Genomic DNA, 22,838 nt, shown 5'->3' with positions numbered 1-22,838 from the left:
CTTGAGTCTGCGATTTCACGTTGCGATTTCACAAAAGAGTGGCCTTTGGCTCAAAGAGCCACGCTGTCGGTTTTCGAAGGGGTGGGCGTGTACTCAGAGCGGGTTTTGTTCCCGGCAAGATTGACGCAGGCAGTGGCGTCTCGCGGCCACGCTGGGGCAGCCTCTCCCCGGCCGCGCGGCCCGGCTCCGGGGCGCCCACAAAGCCGCCAAGTTGGGCTTGCCGGGGTTTGCCAAAAATTTAAAGGTGTCCAGAAACATCCATCTTCCCCCGCCTCCCCCTTTAACAATCACGGCGAGCCCAGGGTTCTTCGTAGAAAGACCTCGGGGAAGAGAAATGGGACTTTCTTATAGAAAATGTTTCCAGCGCCCCCAAATGCCCAGCTCGCCTGCTCCCCCAAAGCGTAGAGGATGGTGGGTCAGCTCCCAGGGCCGAGCGCCCGCACTCCTCCGAGACCCGCCAGGCGGCCGGGGGCGCCAGTGGGGAACCGGGGTGGGTGTGGGGGGTGCCGAACCCCGCCAGCCCCGCGGCCCGCCCGCCAGCCCGGCCTGTGATTGGCTTGAGGGGCGCTTGTGCCCGCCCCGGGGAGGCGGGGAGGGTCCCCTCCCAGCGCGGGGGCGGAGGAGGGGGCGGGGAGAGCGGGGGCCGGGAGGGAGCCGGCGTGGGGGCGGGAGCGCCGGCTTCCAGAGCCCGGAGAGCGGGCTGGGCGAGGGGCGGAGAACGGCGGGCCGCGCGCGGGAGGAGGGAAGCCCGGGGGCGCCGCGCCGCCGCCGCCGCCCGCTGCACGGCGCGCTCTCGGGAGCGCACGGCCCGCAGCCTTCCGGGAGGAAGCGGCGCAGGCAGCGGCTGGGGCGCGAGCGCTCGGGCCCCCTCACCTGCAGCGCCCGGCCGTCCGTCCCCGGAGGCGGCGGCGGAGGAGGGAGACCCGGCCGCCCAGACGCGCCGCAGCCCAGTCGCCCGGGAGCGCCTCCGATCCCGTGCGGGGCGCCGGCTCCATGGCGACCGGGCTCGGGGAGCCGGTCTATGGACTTTCGGAAGAAGAGGTGAGCGGCGCTCCCTTCCCCGCGGGACTCCCCGGGGAGTTCCCGCCCGGCGGCGGGCACTGGGACGACCCCCTTGGACGCTCGTTTCCTCCCCCCGCCCCACGCCTGCAGGGGCACCCCAAAGGCGGGCGCGTCCGGGGGCAGGGGTCCCGGCAGGGTGCTCACAATCTTCCGCCCGGCGTCCCCTCCCCCCGGCGCAGCGCTCTGTTGGTAAATAAAGCGGCACGAGCTGGGGTTCCCTCGGCGCTCCCCGACTTTGGGTGCGAGGGGGGCGCGTGCGGCTTTGCGCCCGCGGGTCCCTTTCCTCCGCGCCGCGTCTCCCGGGGCCGTGGGGCAACTTTCCGCCTCTCGCCCCTGCAGCCCTGGAGTCCATGATGGGTGTCGCGTTTGGAGAGACCCGCGCCGCTCGGGGGAGCCCCGGGCCGCGGCGGAAACCTGGATTGTCTCCCCCCCCTGGAACTTTCTCGTGATGGTGTCAGCAAGTGCTCTGCTGCGTGTGTGTGCTTGTTACGGTGGGAGCGGGTGAAACCTTGTGAGCCGTGCGTGTCCGACCCTCCGTCTTGCAGAATCTGAAGCCGAGAGTGTGCATTTCGGGGTCTTTGGAGTGGGAGGGGGAGATCCCGCATGGTGGCAGGTGCTGTTGGAAACTTGGAGGACGCTTGCAGCCCTGCCATCTTTTCTCCCTCCTTAGGATCCAGCACCTCTGGGGCGGGTGGGAGGAGGAAGCTCCATTGATCTTTTTTATTGATGAAGCCAATTAAGTAAACCACGCCCCTGAGGCTGTCGCCTTGCCTGGAAAGGGCTTTGTTTTTTACCCTCACTCTCTCCTCGCGGGTTCCCACTCCCCGCTTTTGAGGCGATCCTGCTAACTCACAGCTCAGCCCTCTCGCGACCAGCCAGGCTCGGCCCTTATTGGTGTGTTGCGCTGCCAAAAAGAGGGGTGGGAGGCTGTCGCCGGCGCGGCGTGACGGGCAGGCTGGATGGAGCAGGTAGGAGGGCTTGGCCATCTGGCCGGGTGCGCGCTCAGGGCTGGCTCCCCTTTCGAGAGGTGCATTTACAACCCTGGAGGCATTACTCAGCGGGGAGGTATTTCCTATCCTGGTTGTGCATTTCATGAAAAGTTAATGCCTGGAAATAAAGGGATTTCTGGGTTTCTCTTTTTTTCCTCTCCTTTCTTTTCTGAGACCCCCTCTTTCTCTGGTGATAGGGGTGGGGTTAATAGAGAGGCTCTTATCTGAGACTCGACAATGTTATGGCTTCTCTCCCTATCCTGGTTGTGTCTGTGTGTACGTGTGCGCGCCCGCGCGTTCCGTGTGTAATGGAATAGGTGTCTTAGGGTGGGGAAAGTGTCGGGGGTGCGTTTCAACCCCTCCCTCCTTTATCGGTGCTTGGTAAAGCTTGCTGTGGTATTGATTTTATTAAAGAGTGATCGCAAAGCAAGTAATGTGATTGGCGTTTCCGATCATTTTGCCATGCTGGACTTTTGTAAAATACCCCCATTTCCGTGCCGTTGACCGAGGGGATGGATGAAAAGTCGCTTTGTTTCATTTACCCAGGGGGATCTCCTCTCCTGGTTTTCTCTTTGAGGAGCTTTCTCTTTCATTCTCTACTTCTCCATTTAATTAATAGCAGTAGAGGGCTGGCAGTGAGCTTTTAGAAAGGTGGTGAGAAACACATTCCCAAACAAAGGGGCAGGAAGTATTGTGGGGGATAAAGACGGCTGCCTCTCATCTTAGGTCTTTTTTTTTTTTTTTTTAATTACATGATTACTCTTAAAATCCTGGGAAAAAAACCGTTTTCTAAATGAGCATTTTGGGAAATGCAACTGGGTAAATGAATCACATGCACGTCTGTGTAGTTTATGCTTTGTCTGCATTTACAGCTAGTGTCAGAATCAACCCAGAGCACATCTTACCACTTTTGTCTAGGTGAGTTAATTCTGGTGATCTTAACTGGTGTCTAGGGTGAAAGTGAGGGATGGAATGTAAACAGAATCGGGGTGTGTGTGTGTGTGTGTATGTATGTGTATAGTATGACTGAATTCACTTCTTCATGTTGCTGGAGGGGGATTTGGGGCTGTATGGGGAATAGCAGGAGGTGATGAAGACATTATATTGACTGACTGAGCGATGGCCAAGTTGCTGGTACTGTTTTGTTCTACACACACCGTATTCCAAAAGACAGGTCACATCCATCTCAGTTTCTCCTACTAGGGGTGGGGAAGAAACCCAAGGTGGTTCTGATGACTTCATGTGTGCATGGTATTTGCTTTTTATGGGTGATTTCATGCTGTCACGTTGCCCTTCGGAAGATCAGGGATTGCCTTCGTAGAATATTAACAAGAAATGGTTGAATTTGCACAGCTTGCTTTGTCTTCCTGAATTAGCCTGTGTTAGAAAACAGGGGAAGATTTGAGCATCTAAGAGCACCTGAGAGCCCAGTGGAACAGTCTTCCCAAGGCGTGCATTTCCGCTCATACGGTTGGTGTGCAGTGGGTCATCATCACCCAGGAAGATATTTTGATTGCCAGGTGGAAGAGTCACCTGATAAACCTCTTAGCAAAATAGGCATTCGTCCCTAGCAGATTTCATAGACGTATGTTTGTGTGTTCATTGGAGGTTGATGAAAAGCATTATTGTGTCTTTGGTGGGCACTGAGTTGTCCCCTGTCACGGAGAGGCTTTAGCTCTAGGTACCACTGGTGATGAAGCACTGCATTAACCCAGAAAACCACGGGATGCCAAGACAGTGGGCATTGTTCCTAGGTCTGTCCAGCTTGTCGAATGAAAGGGATTAAATGCGGGCTTTGCTTGTGTGAGCACACATGCTGTTTATTTTTTGTTGTGCCTTCCTGGCCAGGGTTCCTCTGGTGAATTATGGTTCATATTCACCAGATCCAAATTAGGCCCATTTAGGTAATCACATTTGAAATTGTTATCAGATGAAGGACTTTGGTGTTGGAGGGGTTAGCAAATTCACCAAATTTCTGACTCAGGGCCCAGCATCAGATTTGGTTTGGAGTCAGAACAGTTTGGACTAGTTTCTGCATTTGGCTTAGTTCCTTGGTGGTTTTTTGTTTTTGCTTTTTTGTTTATTTTTTGGCAAGATGCAGCACAGTTTGGCAAAGTCTGCTCGTGAATATTGCTGTTAACCTTCTGGAATATTTTATTACAACATAAAAATGTATCCTTTATTTATGGAATTTTCTGCTGAGTGAAAGTTTGATAGCTTTTTCCTTAGGTATGGCATTTAAATTTTTTTTTGGTGGTTAGAATGAGGCAGACGGCATAGAGATGAAGGCCAGCCTGACACGGGATGGTATGTTGCCTTCCCTCTTTATTTTATACAAACAAGGATATTCTCTGTGGCACTGTGTTAAGCCTTTATATGCTTACTGTCTCATTTAGTCCTCATAAAAACCCAGTGAGGTATGCTGTGATTTATAGATGAGGAGTGGAGGCTCAGAGAGGTGAAGTGACCTGCGTAAGGACTCACAGTGACTAAGTTGTAGAGCCAGGATTTGAACCTAGTTTGAGTCTATGACCCTCGTTTTTAACATGCTCCCTCTCTTCCAAGTATCTTGAAAAGTCTTCGGAGCTAAATTATTCAGGATAACATAAGATAGACATAAATGTCAAGGGTTGTAAACTGATGGCCTCCAGGTCAGAATTGCCCAGGGACCCCGCTTAGTGCTGTCTGTCGTGTTTTAAAGCCTGGGAGTTTTCGTGGAAAATGGTAAAGCTCTGACTTCGCGGGAGCCGCATTCTCGCCGGGCAGCAGCTAGTGGATCTGAGTTGCGGCTCTTGAGATCATGGCGCTGTGGTATCGTTGCCACGGTCTCCTCTGCTCCCTGTTGGCTTAGTCGTCTTGCTCATTTGTATATAGTTCCCACTTCACAACGTATAAGCTTGACCTTTGACATGGGTATTGTGTTTTCTTTACTCCAAGGTGCTATCAGGTTTAAGACGCACCGCTGTTTCATGCACCACTACAAAAAGAAAATTGCTTTCAAGCTGTGATATACTGTTGGTTTCATGAAGCATCATTATTTTAGAGGTGTAAAATATGAAAACAAGGGTGTTTTAGAGTTCATGAATTACTCTAGTTGGAAGCCTGGGATAACCCTGGATCATCAATTTCAACATTCACTGCCCCTCCCCCCAATCTGTGAACAATTTTAAGTCAACTGCTAGTTAAATTTTTGCTCTTCTTTGAGAAAAGCGCTTGGACTCAGAGGAAGGCTCTTAAATGGGCATTAGCGGAGGAGAAACGGGAAGCCTGGGCCACCTGACTTAGCCAAGTGTGAGTAATTAAGAAGAACTGTTAATCGATAGAAGGTGGTCCGTGTGATTTCAAGAGATGGCTGAGAGACTCTGCAGGCCATCCGTGCAGCTGTGCAAGGACGGGCACAGGATTGCTCGCGGAAATCAGCCTGGGCTCTGTCTGCGTCTGAAGGAGGGCGTGAGAGGCTGCGTCCCCGCAATGTAAGCCTTGTCCCTTCATCCCAACTCCAAGTGCCCGAGTCAGGCCTAGCCCTGCCGGTCCACCAGCGCTCTGCCCAGGACGTGGGCTACCCCACTTACACCTGTGTCCTTACCGCTAGCATTTGAGAAACCCTAAAAAAGATGGGTTTTGTGGTGACAATTAAAAGAAATTTGAAAAACACATATATTATTAAATACATGATTAAATATAATGTTAAAAATATATCTTAATATTTAGTAAACAATATAACTGTATATTATTTAACATAATATTAAATAAATGTTATATATATATATTTTTCATTCAATATAACACGTTGTTTTAAATTCTCTCTGTAGGTTTTTCTTTGCTTCCAGGAGTCTGTAGAATTTGCAAGCAATTGACATTTTAATGTATATTCTGTCTTAGTTTTATTAAATGTTTATTATGTCATCACTGAAGTGTCGTTAAGGAATAAAATATTTTTTGTCAAAGGCATGAAGAGAGTGGCAAATGGGAACCCTCGGATGATTGCAATTTCTTTTCCATGCAGAATGCAAATTTAATTTTATTTTAAAATTTTACTATGTATTTTTGGCCTTGCTACATGGCTTGTGCGATTTTAGTTCCCCAACTGTGGGTAAAACCTGTGTCCCCTGCAGTGGAAGCTTGGAATCCTAACTACTGGACCACCAGGAAATTCCCAGAATGCAACTTAAAGGAAGTGGTTGAATGGTGCCCGGCATCTTTGTTTTCAATGCAGTGAGGGCCCACATCCCCAGGAAACTTCCTTGGAAAGCTGTTTGGGGATTCTGGGAGCATCAATATGTTTGATACACCTCAAGAAAAACATGAAATATCTCAAGGAAGAAATCCTTGATGTTAAGAATGGTTTTAGAACTATATCACGGCAGTACTTTTGAGTTCCTGCTAAACTGCTTCTGCATGCCCCCAAAGGGAAGAACCTTTCTGTCCACTGCTAATTAATAAGCTTCCTGTGTTATGCAGTTGTTTATATCACGGTAAAAACATGACCCTGTGTGACTTGTGGAAGAAACAGATTAATTCCTCTGTGATAGATTGAGATCACACTAAATTTCCTAATTTTGAGTTAAGACGTTTAAGCCAGCTTTACTGGCTGCTCTTAAATTTTGGGTCCTAGACAAGTAGCGGCAATCGAGAGAGCCCTTGACTTGAGTTTTTAAGCTTTTTGATGCAGTCGCTCTTTGAATAAGTGCTTCTGTCTTACTGATATATTTGTGAATTGGTAACAAAGCGGACTACACAGTCTTTTGACCATCCATGTGAAAGAGGATTGAAATAATAAATCAGTCATATGATAATGATAAGTATTAGTGTTGTAGAATTAGTGAAGGGCATGAGAAGTGTGGCAGCGTTACGTTCTGTTTTTATGTTGTTTCTCTTCCAGGTCACAGTATAAGCAAATATATTTCGTTTTCCAACTATAGGTGGCAATATTTGTACTGTCTCTGTTTAATGATATTACTGTTGGCTTGGGAGTTGTTTGTTGGTGGAATATAGAAATGGAAGGATAATTTAGAGATGAGGATAAAGAAACTAGATTTAGAAAACAATATTTTCCCAAAAAGATCAGTTCTTTATTAGAAACAAAGTGATATTTCTCATTGTGGGCCGTATCAGTAATCATCTGTTTTCTAGGTTTCTCAAGGTTCCTCTTAGCCAGAACATAGTAAAATTTGAGGGAAGCACAGGCATTTGGATTTGGGGGAGAAGCCCCCACAGCATACGAATGCACAGGAAAGATCTTCTGAGAGCCAGTGTCATTTCCTTTCTTCTTGGGTGCGTAAGGACTTCTGAATAATTGCATTCGGGTTGCCGTTGACTCTGAGAAGGAACTGATAATCCTCACGACTCCCAAGTATTGAATTGCTGGAGATGTTCTTGGTTCCCGAGGCAAGAAGGAGGAGGCTCAGGTTCTAGCAGAGAGAGAAGCAGCGAGTCAGGATCTGGGACACTTATTTCATGAAAATGTAAGATATCGTTGTAATCATAAAACTTTGTTCCTAACCCATGTGGCCTGAATGCTGACTTTATTGTAATAGTTTTAGGTGAGAAAAGCCATATTACATAAGCACATCCGGGGTAACAACCTTAAATTTGACACTTTAGTCGACTTCTTGTCCCTAATTTCAGAATCCCATATTGATTCAGAACTGGCTGAGTTTAAGGACGAGGGTATCAGATTCTCTCGCTGTCATCAGACTCACTGCTTGGTGACTTCTTGGCAGGCAGGCAAGCATCCACTGAGAGGTTTCGTGTTCTTTTTATGCCTCCTGTTCACTAGGAAGAAAGGGCCGTTCAGAAGTGACTTTTCTTTTAGTGTAAAATGCTGCGTGCGATGTGAGATCTATCCTGTGTAGAAGGGCCTTAGCCGGGTGGGCGGCCCAGGAGCGGAAGGAACTTGTGCGGGGAACAGTCCCGTTGCTGGTTAGGGCCATGGCCCTTCTCCTGCGGCTCCTCAGGCCTTCCCGGGTACACTGTTCTTCCTTTGGAAGACCCTGATGCTGGGAAAGATTGAAGGCTAAAGGAGAAGGGGCCGCAGAGGATGAGATGGTTGGATGCTATCACTGACTCAACAAACTCCAGGAGATGGTGAAGGACAGCGGAGCCTGGCGTGCTGCAGTCCATGGGGTCGCACAGAGTCGGAGTTAAGCGATTAAACAACAACCACCAGAGAAACCCTGAAGTGAAATTTTAATGGACCCTTGAGTTGCTCAGGTCACCTCCGTGGCCACTCCTGTCTTCCAGGTGCAAAGGATGCATTCCATCTTCTGTGTGACTTGGTCCCTACGGACTGAGGGCGCAGACTCGGGAGGGGATCCTATGGAACAGCCGCAAGGCCTGAGCTGTGCCTTTTGTGAATCGCTTTTTTGGTGTGTGCGCGCCTCTGATGCTTGGTCTTGCCTTTGTTCATCCAGCTTCCATAGAGTTTAATTTTACTCCCCTTTTCAGCCTCATTCGCGGCGCGGCTCTTCCTGGCCTGCTCCGGTGCCATTCTGGGTCTTGCCTTGTGTCCTTTAAAGCATCTTGTGAGGCCGGACGTGCCCTTGTGGGTTGACATAACAGTGGGGTGGCCGCGGTGGGAAAGATGGACCGCGCGCTCTCGCCTGGCCAGAGGTCACTTGGAGTGGCCCCGGTTGAACGTCTGTTTTAACGTTTTAAACTTCAGAGTTAAACCGTTTTCCTATGATCTGTGTGTTCAGTGGTTTTGGTCACTGCATTAGATGTCTCTGGGACAGACAGGCTTGGGTCCCAGGTAACCTGTGAGTGAGCGAAAGTCGCTCAGTCGTATCCGACCCTTTGCAACCCCATGGACTGTAGAGTTCATGGAATTCTCCAGGCCAGAATAGTGGAGTCGGTAGCCTTTCCCTTCTCCAGGGGATCTTCCCAACCCAGGCATGGAACCCAGGTCTCCGGCATTGCGGGCAGATTCTTTACCAGCTGAGCCACAAGGGAAGCCCCCCAGGTAACATAGCAGAAGACAAAGAAACTCTCTACTAACTTTTCTTGTTGTTTAGCTGGAGATGTTTGCATCGAAAGTGTTTTATTTACATGTATTAAGTTTTGTGTTTTTAGTGCTGGAAGACACTTTGGTTTTTCCAGATAAATGAAAGCAAGCCTACACTTCTTAGAGACTCCTCATGCTAGCACTCAGTATTAACAATTCATGAGAAAAAGTGGGTGTATGTGTATCCCGCTAAATTCAAAGCTCTGCGTACTTATGAATCTCCCAGCTGCCTTCAGCTCCTGAAGAATGGGAATCTGTTAAGAATCCTGTGCTTTTTCTAAGCCTCCAATTTTTCCTCTCTCAGTTCATCAGTGATTTTATCTTTGGTTGTCATCAGAGCGCCAGCTTCAACTCAGGCAGTTAGGTTTGGAAAGGGGAAGGAGTGTGGGTTTCTTTTTTTTTTTTTTAAAGCAAAACTGAGAATCAGTTTGCTTCCTTTTATAGTTTCTTTTCATTCTTTTTGTGCTTTGTATGCTGAGTGCGATCATTGGAGGCAGCTGTGATTACGGTCGGTCAGTTGGTTTTTAAACTTTGAACTGGCTGTGTCTCCTCCTCGCCTGTTAACTCCTGAGGATGAACGAACGTGGTTCTTGGATGGAAGTGTACCCAGAGGGAGCTGAAGTCTGTGTTTTCTAGAGTGTGTTTATGCTGATAATTAAGAAGTTGGTATGGGCTGTGCTGCCTGCCTTTGGAATAGGGGTCTTAATTGTCTGTGTGTTATTAGCAAAAGAGAACATTTAAGCTGGAGCTAAAAGCTTTTCCTTCTCTGCTGGAAGAAGTGAGAGGGAGAATGTTATTTATTGTGCAGCCACGAGGGTGGCCGAGGGGTGGGGAGAGGCTGAAGAGTGTTTAATGACATGGAGATGTCAGTAATATAATAAGTGGGAAAAGTAGGCTACAAAACAGTGGGTGTGCTGTTTCTTCAAAACAGTAGAATCCCATTGTGGTTTAAAGTGTTTATGCCGAGGAAAAATGACCAGGAATGTAACCAACCCATGATAGGGATGGCAGTTATCTTTGAGCAAAGGGATTGCAGTTACATTTGGTTTTATTTCTTTGCTTGCTTAATGTTTTCTGTGTTTCTACAACGAACTCCTCCACCACCACCCCCACCCCACCCCCAACACACACACCTTTAACGTAAGAGTGAGTCTGAAAATGAGGTAGAAAGAAACCTCCCAAATGTAGATACTTCAAGCTTTGGGTAAAAATGTGAGTGCTTGTTCAGCCCACAGATGGACCGTGTTTGTTGGGCTGAGCATGTTTTATCAGTAGCCCGCTTTGTGCTTTGGATCCGAGGACATTGCGGTCATTGCACTGCCCTGGTGCCTTCTAGGAGCCTCCCAAGGTGGGAAGCGGAGGGGAGAGGTAGAAGGTTGGTTATTTTTTCAGAAAAAGGGGGTGTTGCATCAGATTCTTTTTTTCACCCAGGAATTTGCAAACCAGGCATTTCAGTTTCTTTACTATGGACACGCACAGCTTGTATTATCATCCTTCAGGGTATTGTGGTTGCACAGAAGTCATCTGCATCTTTAGCAGTGTTCTGACTTTCTCCTGTGCGCACTGTGAAAATTGTGGCCTGTGATCAAACTCAAACTTGTTTCTCTCTTTTGTTTTCTTGGGTTTTGACTGAGAGGTCTTGTCATTACATAATTGCTGCATTGAGGTGTTATCTAGATTGAGCGTTTAGATATCAAAGTGATAACTACGCATAGCTATGGTCTTAGGTAAAAATAACAAGAGTGGCCAGAAGCTCCTCCTTGTTTTGCCTTCAAGCTGAGGATCGTCCCTCAAGTCTCAGTGCTTCCCAGCGTATGTTTCACGGTGGTTCCTTCCTGAACGGAAGGACAGGGTTGGCCGATGCCACGTAACAGCTAACCTGGGACGTGTCTTTATCCCCCTCCCCATGCGGCTTTTAGTGTTTCTGAAATAAGGATGCATCTTCCAGTTGATAAGTGTGTTTCGTTGATGGTAGGTGCCTCCCTCGCTTATCTCCCCCGCATCCCTCATCCTCCCCAAAGTTGAACTTGGCCAATCTCAACCTTGTGTGTTAGGGTCGATTCTTGGTGGTTGTCACGGCAACTGCAGCCTTACTCTCTCTAGTTCAGTTCTGATGTGTCTATAAGGTGCTCCCACCTGGACCATAGGACACATGCCGGCTCAGTGATGTCATCAGGGAATCAAGTCTGTTTTTCACTACTCTGCTGTCTATAGCCCGGCCTGGCCCGGAGCCTTTGTTGGTCTGAGGTTGCCTGCCAGTGGCAGTTAGAGCTTTGTTCTCCTTTTCTACTTGCAGAGGGAAGATAATCACTTCCTGTGGCTTTCTGCTTAAGATTAAGAAAATCTCGTTCCCATAATCAGCTGGGAAATCTCCTGATGTGTCTCCCAGGCCCACAGAAGCTGAGATCTGCGCATCCCTCAGCCAGCCAATGGGAAGGAGGGGGTGGGATTACCTTTATTGCCTTACTGGTCCCGCCCTTGAGCTGGGGTGAACTCCGTGATGACCCCACAGTGCACCTGTTGGATAATTCATCCACCTTCAGAAATGCCCATGACCTCATGTTGTCGCATGCTCCCTTTCCCCAGAGAGGCAGCCCAAGTATTCATTTAAGTTTTGCAGAGATCTCCGGGTGAAACACTGCCACTTCTCTTCCGCCTGAAAGAAGTTTTTTCTTTTTTTTTTTTTAATGTCTAGTGACTCTGACGTAGTTGATCACTAGATCCATCCAGCCTCCGGCAGCGAAGAAGGAACAAGATATTACAATAAACCTCCCATTTGGAGAAGGAGCAAATAAGGAATCTCAGGGTATGGCTGCTGGTGGAACAGGAGCAGCACGGAGCTCTTGCGTTGCTCGGCCAGTCCAGCCGCTCCCGGCTCTGCTGTCTTATGTCCGCTTGAGGGTCTTCCTCCGTCCCTGTCTCCTGCAGCCAAACCTGGACGGATGGGAACCGGCAGAGCCCCTCCTCTGGGGTCCTGCTTGGGTGTGAGCTTCGGGCTTCAGGGTGATATGTCTGGGGTTTCAACAGCCGAGGGCTAATATCAGTTGAGTGGAATACTTGGCAGTATTGCTCCCATGAAAACTTAGATTCCAGTTGTTTTTTTTTTTTTTCTTCCAGTCAATTCCATGGGCTGGTAAATGACAGCCAGTGATCTTATCCAGATGAAGTCTGTGCCTTGGGAATTTCTGTCTTAGTGACAGGTCTGTATACTCTGCTCATCCCATCGCTTCTGCCTCGAGGTGATTTGAAAAATAGCCTCGAATGAAGAGACACCAAGTTTGGGTAACAGAGAGCAGGGCACTTACACTCATTCTGCTCAGAAGAACCTTCTCTGGACTGGAATCGGAGGGCTCACAGGACCCTCTACCTGCCCTGGCCCTCTTTGGACATTCCAATTTTATTTATAGTGTAGTTTGTATCACAGAATCTCTGATAGTTGGGGGCTCTTGATCAAGCAACAGCAACCCTTTCTGATGAATTTGAGCAGAACGGGGTTTACTGAAGGCATTTTGCAAAGCCCAGAAGTACCTGTCAAGCTGGAGCGTCAGGCCTGGGCAGCGGTCAGGGACGAGGGGAAGCTGGACACTCAGAATCACAGCCAGAGAGCCTGCAGGGAGCATCCGATGGGGCCCAGGGATCCTGGGCACTGCACGCCGCCTCCCACACTGTCCCCACCCAGCTTGGATGCCGCGTGGCGGGGCGCCTTTTGCTGTTACTGCCTCAGTCCCCCTGTTTCCTGCTTGCGGTGGGCGTCCTCCCAGCCACTTTCAGGCTCAGTGATTGCGTAGAAGGAGTCCCAAGACCCAGAAACGGGTCCACTCACAGTGAGAGCTGGTTACAGCAAAAGGATAGCAAAGTGAAATCAGTAAAGGAATACAGGTGCCTGGAGTGGCGTCGGAGCAGACCGGGGGGAGCTTCCAGGAGGCCGCCTCCAGGGGCGTCAGGCAGGCCATGCTCCATTCCTTCAGCCACTGCTGGGGCCACATGGAGGAGATGCTGTCTCCCCGGGCTTTCGTTAGAGACCCAGGGCCCAAGCTTTTTGTTGGGAATGGGTTGTGTGAGTGCCCCCTGCCCACCACGTACTAAAATTCTAGCTCCCAGGAGGAGGGCAGGTGTTGGCACAGACAATCTGGCACCCTTCGCTGTTGGGGGCACGTTTGTGATGGTGGATGGAGCTGTGTGCGTTCGAGTTCCCAGAAGCCAGCCCAGAGCCAGTCTTACAGGCGGGCTTGCAGACAGCAGCCTCAGGCCCGCACCGCTGCGTGCTTTCTGCCCACTCTCCCTTGTGTCTCTGGCAGAAAACTCTAGCCGGAACCTCTGACTGGGCTCACCGCCTCGCTGCGGGGCTCTGTTTCCCCTCCCTCTTAGGCTTCTGGTTTCTGTCGTGGGGGATGGCCCCAGCCGGCCCCAGAACTCGTGCCGTGGGAATCCCCAAACACAGGAAGTGGTTTCTGATGCTGGGAAGTGCAGCGTTCCTCCTCCCAGAGTCAGAGTCTCGGTGGGCTGAGTGCCGTGAGCTGCTGCCATGTGGCCAGGAGGGAGAAGCTCTGATGCGTTTTTGCAGATTTCACGTCCTTGAGGGGGGCAGAGTGCCCCCCTGTGCCGTGGAGGGGTTCGTGCTCTCCAAGAACCCCCGGGACGACAGGGGTTCAGCAGAGACCTGAGTGAGGGGCTGATGGCTACTCGAGGTTTGGGGACAGAATATTCCAGACCGGGAGGACGGGGTGGGTGGATAGCAGACACAGAGGCTTGAGGAGCAGAGAGCGAAGCAGGGTGCCTGGGGCGTGTGGGCAGGGGTGTGGACAGAGGCCACAGGGGCCAATTCGGAGGGCTGGGTTTTCTCAGCAGAGCTGGGGAGCTATTGGAGGGTTTTAAGCAGAGGAGTAGCAGAATCTAATTTGTGAAGCGCCTCTAGGGAGAAAGGATTGTGGGGGGAAGGACATGAAAGAAAGCAGGGAGACCAGTTGGTTGGTCGGGAGGTGATGGGTGGCCGGGGTGTGAGGGCACGGTGCCACGTGGTCAGGTGCATGGGTTTGGTGTGTATTTTGGAGGAAGTGCCTCGGTCTTGATAGATGTATTTGGAGTTACCACCCAGGGTTTTGGGGTGAGCAGTTAGGTAGTCAGTTACCTAATAATAAGGGGAGAAGGGGAGATCCAAAGGTGTGATTTGATTAGGTTAAGAGTAATATATCTACTTGGGCTTCCTTGGTGATTCAGTGGCAAAGAATCTGCCTGCCAGTGTAGGAGAAGAGGAGGCAAGAGTTCGATCACTGGGTCAGGAAGATCCCCTGGAGAAAGAAATGGCAACCTACTCCAGTATTCTTGCTTGGGAAATTCCAAGGGCAGAAGAACCTGGTGTGCTGCAGTCCATGGGGCCGCAGAGAGTCAGACACGACTGAACACACACGCACTCCAAGGGGATAAGACCAGAATGGACTCAGTACACCGCAGTATCCTCCTGCCCAGAGAAGGCCAAAGCATTGTGTGCCTGCTGATGTGAACTGAAGTTTCTGTCTGCAGTGGAAAAGGTGTTGGAGACGTGAATTGAGACATCAAACATGACATAGCAGAGCTGCGTGGAACTCCAAGGAACACAGCATGGTGGCAAGGAGCGTCATTGGATGTAGGCCTAGTTTTACACTTGTATAAATGAAATATGAACCGAACAATTTCAGTCAGCACAGAAAGAGGCTGTGAGAATATTTTACCTTTCGAACTGAATGTCAAGCGTGAGAAGTACTGTTCTGATGAGTGGTTAAGAGTCACTTTTTGGGATTCTCAGACCTTATTTCTCCATTCGAAGCCCTTGTAGAGTCTTAGATTTTGTATATTGTTCTTTGGTAACAAGCACTTGTCTTGTTAGAGTGAGGCTGGTCTTAGGACACAAAAAGATTAATAATTGCAGGAAGGGGCAGGAGTGACCGGTAATGGACGATTTGATGAATGGGACGAGGTGGGTTGGTAAGTCCCAAAGTTGGTAACATCCTGTTGCTCCGGGGAGGAGGGACTTCCCAGGTTCCGAATCTTTTCTTGTTTGTTTTAATCATTTAAAAAAATTGAAGTGTAGGAAGTGTCCTGGCGGTCCAGTGGTCAGGATTCTGCGCTCTCACAGCTGAATGGTGTGTTCAGCCCCTGGGTGGGGACCTCAGATCGCGTATACAAGTCGTGTGGTGCAGCCCCCCCCAAAAATGGAGGTATAGTTAATTTACAGTATTGTTAGTTTCAAGTGTACATCGAAAGTGATGTAGTTGTACACACATATATGTGTGTGTGTATATGATACTTTTTTCAATTATAGTTTATTACAGGCTACTGAGTATAGTTCCTTATGCTATAAAGTGGGTCCTTGTTGTTTACCTATTTTATATCTAATAATGTGAGTATGTTAATCCCAAACTCCTACTTTATCTCAGTTTCCCAGACTTGTGGCAATTTTAATACCTGGGCAACAAGGACATTGCGCTTCTTTGCCAGGTGACCTTCATTCTGCAAAATAACGATTTCAAGCATGATATTCTGGTCTGGGCAATGGCAGTTTCAAGGATTTCTTTGCCCCTTAAGAAATCTGTGGAAAATAAAAACCAGTGTAAAATGATCCAAGGTGCCCTTCTTCTTTGGAATGTATTTGCATTCTGGGGGGGCTTGGGGAAGCAGGAGGTCTTTTCACTTGGAATTTTAGGGAAGGAGGCTGGTTAAGAAAATTTGAAGTAGTGGTATAGACTAGGAAAAAGGAGCGGAGGTCTGCATGGCGTGAACAAATAAATTTTGTTTTTTGGACTGGCTGATCCGATGAGATTGTCCAGTCTGAGATTCTGGCTTGCATGGAGTGGACATGCATGAGACCTGATGTTATGCTGGGGGCTGGGATGGTCAGTGTCACACAGCCCTCGCTCTGAGGAAGGGTCTGATCTACTTGAGACAGGCACGTAAGCGGCAGCCACTGTGGTCAGTGCGGTAATAGCGATAATGTATAGGAGGGCAGTTGAGTCTGGGATGTGAAGCTGGGTGGAAAAACTGGTGTCTGGCTTCGAACAGTAACATCTAAGTCGAGTTTTAGATTAAAATAAGCCAGTAGTTAAAATTTGGGAACTTTTCCTGTGCTGGGTGCTGAAGTGTATATCTGACAAAAACTAACTTGCCAAACCTTCACAACAGCTCTTGAAGGTGGGTATTCTGTAAATTAAAACATTTTGAAAATATTTGCTTATTTATTTGGCCGTGTGGGGTCTCAGTTGTGGCATGTGGGATCTAGTTCCCTGACCAGGGTTTGAACCTGGGCCCCCTGCATTGAGAGTGCAGAATCCTAGCCACTGGACCACCAGGGAAGTCCTGGAGGTGGGTCCTTTATCTCCATCTCACGGATGGGCAAACTGAGGCACAAAGAAGTTAGCTAACTTGCTCGAGGGTCACAGAGCTAGGAAGTGGCAGAGCCAGGACTTGAACCGAGGCAGTCGGGCTCCAGAGCCTGTGGGGGGAACCACCACCTGGCGGGGTCTCAGGGCAGGTCTCCAGGGAGAGGCGAGCAGGCACCCCCGAGGCCCGAGTGGCCAAAGCCACAGGAGGAGGCGGTTATCTGTGAGCAGCCTTGTGGACCTTGCAGGGAACCTCGACTGTGTCCTCCGAGGCGCCGTGAGAGCTCGTGTAGAGCTCTGCTTTGCTCACGCTCACCCCACAGCTGGCAGAGAATGGACGGGGAGGTGGACCACGGCGGGCGGTCCCGTAGCTGGCTGGGCGGAGCTGGTGGCCGTGGCCGTGGGACTGACCACACGTGGGTGCAGGAGGCAGAGAGTGATGCCAGGGGCACGTGGAAGGCAGAAGGCGTTGGCTGTGGCTACTGACCGATTAGATTAGAAAAAGGGAAGACGCTAGAATAACCATCACCACCACCACCCCCCCCCCCAGGTTTGTGTCAGATGACTACTGGATGGGAGGGAGAAACCCTTTTTTAAATTATTTACTGAATACCAGGTACAGTGGTTTTAAACTGGGTGGTAAGCCCCCCCGACCCCCCCAGAACCTTTGGCAATACCTGGAGAGGCTTTTTTGGTGGTTAGAACTTGGGGGATGCTCCTGGCATCCATGGGTAAAGCCAGGAATGATGCTAAACATCCTACAGAGCACAGGAAGGCTCCCAGGATAAAAACTTACCCAGGCCCAAACACCAGTAGTGCCAGGATGCAGAAGCCCTGCTCTAGTGTGTACCAGCTTTACACGATTATCTCACTTAATGCATCAACCAAACACGTGGGGTTCTTCAATACTCTTTCACGTTTTTCAGATGAGAAAAGCAAAGCTTGGCTTTGGTCATGGGTGGCTTGACCAAAGCCTCAGAGCCTGGTGAGGGCCAGAGTCGGGATTTGAGCCCGGGTCTTCGATGTCCCAGCGGAGATGTGCCCCTTTCAACTCTCCCGCGGTTTTGTTCCTCACAAGGCTGGAAGAGGCTTGTTGAATTGTGGAGCTCTTTTTTTCTGTCCTGCTGGCTCCAGACTGGAGCAGGCAGGAAGGAAGGTGGTTATTTATACTCGGCTCTGCATAGGATCGAATTTTCCAGTCCCGAAGGTCTTACAGTGGGGAGTTCACAGAAGTTATTGTCTAGGTGTTGGCTTTCTCCTGCAAATATGCACATGAACCATCTTTTCCTTTTAAAAAATACTGCTGTTAAATTCAGGTAAAATGGGAAAATTATAATTTCCCATTTAATTATAAATTCCTGTTTCTTCCCTGTGCATATTAACTATTGCAGCTTCCCAGTGATTTAATTATGGAGTATCCCTTAGAGGAGGGATTGGGAGGGTCATCCGTGACCACTCTGGGTTTAGAGGTAGCAGAATTATTAAAAATACCTTGACTAGCTAGAGGTAAGGAGGCCCTCTGAGAATCAGTTGGTTTCAGTGTGGTCTGAATTGACTAGAGGGCTTCCCGCAGGTCAGGAGAGTGTGGCGTTGTGGTATCTGTCCACCGCTGTCTGCGTTTTAATGCCGGCTCCCTGGTTCCCCGGCAGCCTTCCCCGGTGGCCCGGGCTGGTAGGGCCCCAGGGACAGCGTGCCCGCAGAAAGACTGTCACGCCAGGTCACTGGGCTTTTCAGCGTTGGCGTTTTAAGGTCTTTGGGTGGTGAGCTGAATGAGGCTGCCCTGCTGAGCCCGAGATAGGCATGGGTGGGCCTGAATCCTCTGTGTGGACCCCAATCCTGTCAATATTTGTGTCCGGCCTCATAGCGTGCTGGTGCCTGAGCTGCCGGGCCCATCCAGTGAGCATGCAGTTTCTGTCCTGTATCCCTCAGATCTGTTGTCCTGAAAGATGCTGGGGCTCCCGCATCCGGGCAGTGCTTCTCTGGGTGATACCTGTTTGCTGCACCTTCCACTCTGATGCCGGTGCTGCTGGAAAGGAACCGCTTAGGAGTTTGGTGAGCCAACAGCAGGGTCTTTAGCTTTCTGTTGGGAGAGTTCATGTATACATAGAAAATCTGAAAGAAAAAGAAAGTGGAGAAAAGGAGGACTTCAAACTTTACAGTATGCTGGTTGCTGGCCTGGATTATACTGCATACAACACTGAACTTGAGTGTGGTATTTCCTTTTCAGATTCCTTGTGTAGATTCATTTCTATAACACAGAAGTAGTCATAGGACTTTTTGACAGAGAAATGGCAGGGGTAATCAATAAAAAGAGCACTTCTAAATTGAGCCCTGTATTGAAGAATAATCACAAAAATATCATGATATATTCACTAATTCAGTGCAGTTCAGTCGCTCAGTCGTGTCTGACTCTTTGTGACCCCGTGGACTGCAGAATGCCAGGTTTCCTTGTCCCTCACCAACTCCTAGAGCTTACTCAAACTCATGTCCATTGAGTTGGTGATGCCATCCAACCATCTCATCCTCTGTCATCCCCTTCTCCTCCCACCTTCAATCTTTCCCAGCATCAAGGTCTTTTCCAAGGAGTCAGTTCTTCGCATCAGGTGGCCAAAGTATTGGAATTTCGGCTTTAGTATCAGCCTTTCCAATAAATATTCAGGACTGATTTCCTTCAGGATGGACTGGTTGGATCTCCTTGCAGTCCAAGGGACTCTCAAGAGTCTTCTCCAACACCACAGTTCAAAAGCATCAGTTCTTCAGCACTCAGCTTTCTTTATTGCCCAGCTGTCACATCCATACATGACTACTGGAAAAACCGTCCATAGCTTTGACTAGACAGACCTTTGTTGGTAAAGTAATGTCTCTGCTTTTTATATGCTGTCTAGGTTGCTCATAGCTTTTCTTCCAAGGAGCAAGTGTCTTTTAATTTCATGGCTGCAGGCACCATCTGCAGTGATTTTGGAGTCCAAAAATATAAAGTCTCTCACTGTTTCCATTGTTTCCCCATCTATTTGCCATGAAGTGATGGGACTGGATGCCATGATCTTAGTTTTTTGAATGTTGAGTTTTAAGCCAGCTTTTTCACTTTCCTCTTTCACTTAAATTTCACTATATTAATGTTACCATTACTCATTGCTTACCTGATTTGGCTTAGGTGTTTTTTTTTCCTGTTTCAAAATTTCCTGATGAGGAATACCTTATTCTAATATTGCTTGCCTTAGGCAGGACAGTTAATCATGGGTTTCCTTTTCTGCAATGGGAAGACAGCAGGCAAAAATTATATAGTGTTTTTTTTAAGGCCTGAATAAAGTACACCCTCCTGAGAGAACATCAGTGAGGATTTCATGGGTTGACTTAAATTATTTTTATTATAATGTTTCTTAAAATATATCCAAACATTAAAGGAGGAATGAGCGTGTTTATAGAGCATAAATCACTGTAACTCTCACTGTAACCAACACACAGCTTCATTACAGATCCGATTCCTGACCTAATTCAATTGAGACTTTTGTTCAGTCACTAAGTCATGTCTGACTCTTTGCAACCCCATGGACTGCAGCACGCCAGGCTCCCCTGTCCTCCACTATCTCCTGGGGGTTGCTCAAACTCATGTCCATTGAGTTGGAGATGCTGTCTAACCATCACATTCTCTGCCGCCCGCTTCTCCTTTTGCTTTCAGTCTTTTTTCCAACATTGGGGTCTTTTCCAATGAATTGGCTTTTTGCATCAGGTGGCCAATGTATTGGAGCTTCAGCATCCATCCTTCCAATGAGTATTCAGGGTTGATTTCCTTTAGGATGGACTGGTTTGATCTCCTTGCAGTCCAGGGACTCTCAAGAGTCTTCAAATTAGCTTCCTGATTGAAAAATTTTTTTTGTATTCGTTTGGCTGCACCATGTGGCATGTGGGATCTTTAGGTCCCCCACCAGGGATGGAACCCATGCCTCCTTCGGTGGACTTGTAGAGGGTTAACCACTGGGCCACCAGGGATGTCCCAACTGTGTGATTTTTAAGGTGGCAGGAGATGCTGACTTATTAAAGCCACAGCTGTGGCCTGTGGATGCACTGGCTGCTGGGACAGATTGCGTCTCCTGACCTACCATGTGCCAGGTGATGGTTACCTGCTCTGTTTTCCCTTATTCCCATTATTCAGACTGTTTTTGTACCATGTGCTGTTAGAGCGCAGAGACACCAGTGACCTGAAGTCTTGTTAGCTGGAGACATAGAGGCATTACCGATGCCCTCTTGATTGGGAAGACAAGACCCGTTTTAGCCCCAGAAGTCATGGTGAGCCCTCCATTACTTAAGGCGGCCCTGTCGATGGTCTCGAACGTATTGGTGTTAACACATTAAGATCGCCATGGCCTGAGGCTTCCTGGACCGGACGTGGTCCTCACTCTTCACCCAGCAGGGACGGTTACTGTGGTGCGTGGGGGAGCCTCTGGCCCACCAGTGAATTTTGTCCATAGCTCTGCCGTCAGACAATGTGATTCATCAGAATACAGGTGGTTCACACCCGGCCTGGTAACCGTCTACACTGAGAACGTCGGCTGTCCAACGCTTCTAGTGCCATGGTTGCTGTATGGTCTTGCACCCATCTCGTCTTGAGCTTCATACTGAACATTTTCCTGCTGAAAGAACACAAGTCAGTCAGGCGCTAATCTTTCTATTCCTTAGAAGCCCTCTTTCTGTTGCCACCATCAGATGATCTTGCTGATTTTCCAAGTAATAAATGCTTTTGTGTCTTGTTTTCAGGGCGAACAAAACTTTATTATTTGGCTTTCGAGGCCCCGGCAAGGCACCACTCAGGGTGCTCCGCTCATTGTCGAGTGGGTGCTCAGCGAAACACTGGTCCTTCTCTAAAGCTGTACTGATACCTTAGGATTCTTGCCTTTTAAAAATGCCTTTCTCCCTTTGGTTAGCTTAGCCAGGGATGACAATAAAACAAGGAGCAACTTATTTGAACAGTGTTGGACATTGGCTGTCCAAATGAGCATTGCATTTTGAGGTGGTTTCTTGAGAGGCCTTGCCTCTACTCTTCATGAGGTAACCATGGATCAGTGAAATCCTTGGTAATCCTTTGTTGTTCAGTTACTCAGTCATGTCAGACTCTTTGTGACCTCATGGACTGCAGCATACCAGGCTAACCTGTCCTTCATCACCTCCCAGAGTTTGCTCAAACTCACATCCATTGAGTTGGTGATGCCATCCAACCATCTTCTCCTCTGTCATCCCCTTCTCCTCCTGCCTTCAATCTTTCCCAGCATCAGAGTCTTTTCTAATGAGTCGGCTCTTTGCATCAGGTGGCTAAAGTATTGGAGCTTCAGCATCAGTCCTTCCAATGAATATTGAGGGTTGATTTCCTTTAGGATGGACTGGTTGGATCTCCTTGCAGTCCAAGGGACTCTCAAGGGTCTTCTCCAACACCACAGTTCGAAAGCATCAGTTCTTTGGTGTTCAGCCTTCTTTATAGTCCGACTCTCGCATCCATACATGACTACTGGAAAAACCATAGCTTTGACTATATGGACCTTTGTCGGCAAAGTAATGTCTCTGCTTTTTAATACACTGTCTACGTTTGTCACAATCTTTCTCTGTCAAAACTGCCTTCTCAGCCAGGTTACTAGCCATCTCGGCCTCCTTACCTTATAACAACACCTCATTAAAATGGTCTTAACTGGGTTGAAGGTTCGTCTTAGTCAGGACGGGTGACTCTGAAGCTGTTTCTAGAAGTTAAGTTTATCCCCTGGGGAGACCCAGTTAAGTGTCGGTGTCGGACGTAATGGACGTGTGGGCTTCAGTGGCAGCCCCTCCTGTAGAGAGTGTGGAATTCCAGGTGTGGAATGATGACTCACTATGGAAATAGTGCTGAGGGCCCCACGCTGACTGTGCCAGCATGCCGCACTTCTTAGTGTTACAGCCAAAGACCTGGCCATGTTCTTTTTCCCTGGTGGCTCAGTCAGCAACGAGTCTGTCCTCAGTGCGGGAGACCTGGGTTCAATCCCTGGGAAATGGCAATCACTCCAGTATCCATGCCTGGAAAATCCCATGGATGGAGCAGCCTAGCAGGCTCCAGTCCACGGGGTTGCGAAGAGTCAGACACGGCTGAGCGACTTCACTTTCATTTATTGTTTATACCTTGTAGAGTAAGAATCAGGAGAGGAACTTGGTAAATCTTACTTTCCGTTAAGAAAAGTGAAAGCGCAGAAATTACTGGTGGGTTTTTACGCAGTAGAAATATATGCGCATTTTCTTAGTTTTCCCTCATAATCGCTTCGGTTACTTGTCCCTTTCCTGTTACGTCTGACATTTCTTGAAGCCTTTCGGGAATCCTTTTTCAGGGCCTCCATTTTCATAGAAGTTAGGAGGTTCTGGGTTTTACTTCTGACATTGATTGCTAGGTACTAGGAAGTCAGTGGCTGAGAGAGCTTT

At 48.9% G+C, this 22,838-nt stretch overlaps 1 protein-coding gene and 1 non-coding gene across 4 annotated transcripts in view; one reads left to right on the top strand and one right to left on the bottom strand.

Annotated features, from left to right (window-relative positions):
* The first annotated feature begins 900 nt into the window (after positions 1-900).
* NEDD4L (NEDD4 like E3 ubiquitin protein ligase) overlaps positions 901-22,838 on the top strand; it is a 363,454-nt gene continuing 341,516 nt past the window's right edge. For all 3 annotated transcript variants that reach the window (XM_020912709.2, XM_020912682.2, XM_020912661.2), the window contains exon 1: positions 901-1,041. In XM_020912709.2, coding sequence (XP_020768368.1) covers positions 994-1,041 — 48 coding nt within the window. In that variant the 5' untranslated portion in view covers positions 901-993. The remainder of the gene's footprint in view (positions 1,042-22,838) is intronic.
* On the bottom strand, positions 16,307-16,379 carry TRNAE-CUC (transfer RNA glutamic acid (anticodon CUC)). Its single transcript has one exon. It is a non-coding gene; the product is annotated as a tRNA-Glu (tRNA).

This window comes from Odocoileus virginianus, chromosome 22 (assembly GCF_023699985.2).
Source record: "Odocoileus virginianus isolate 20LAN1187 ecotype Illinois chromosome 22, Ovbor_1.2, whole genome shotgun sequence".
NCBI lineage: Eukaryota > Metazoa > Chordata > Mammalia > Artiodactyla > Cervidae > Odocoileus > Odocoileus virginianus.
Note: the sequence above shows the minus strand (reverse complement) of the source record. Positions and strands in the feature narration are given on the sequence as shown.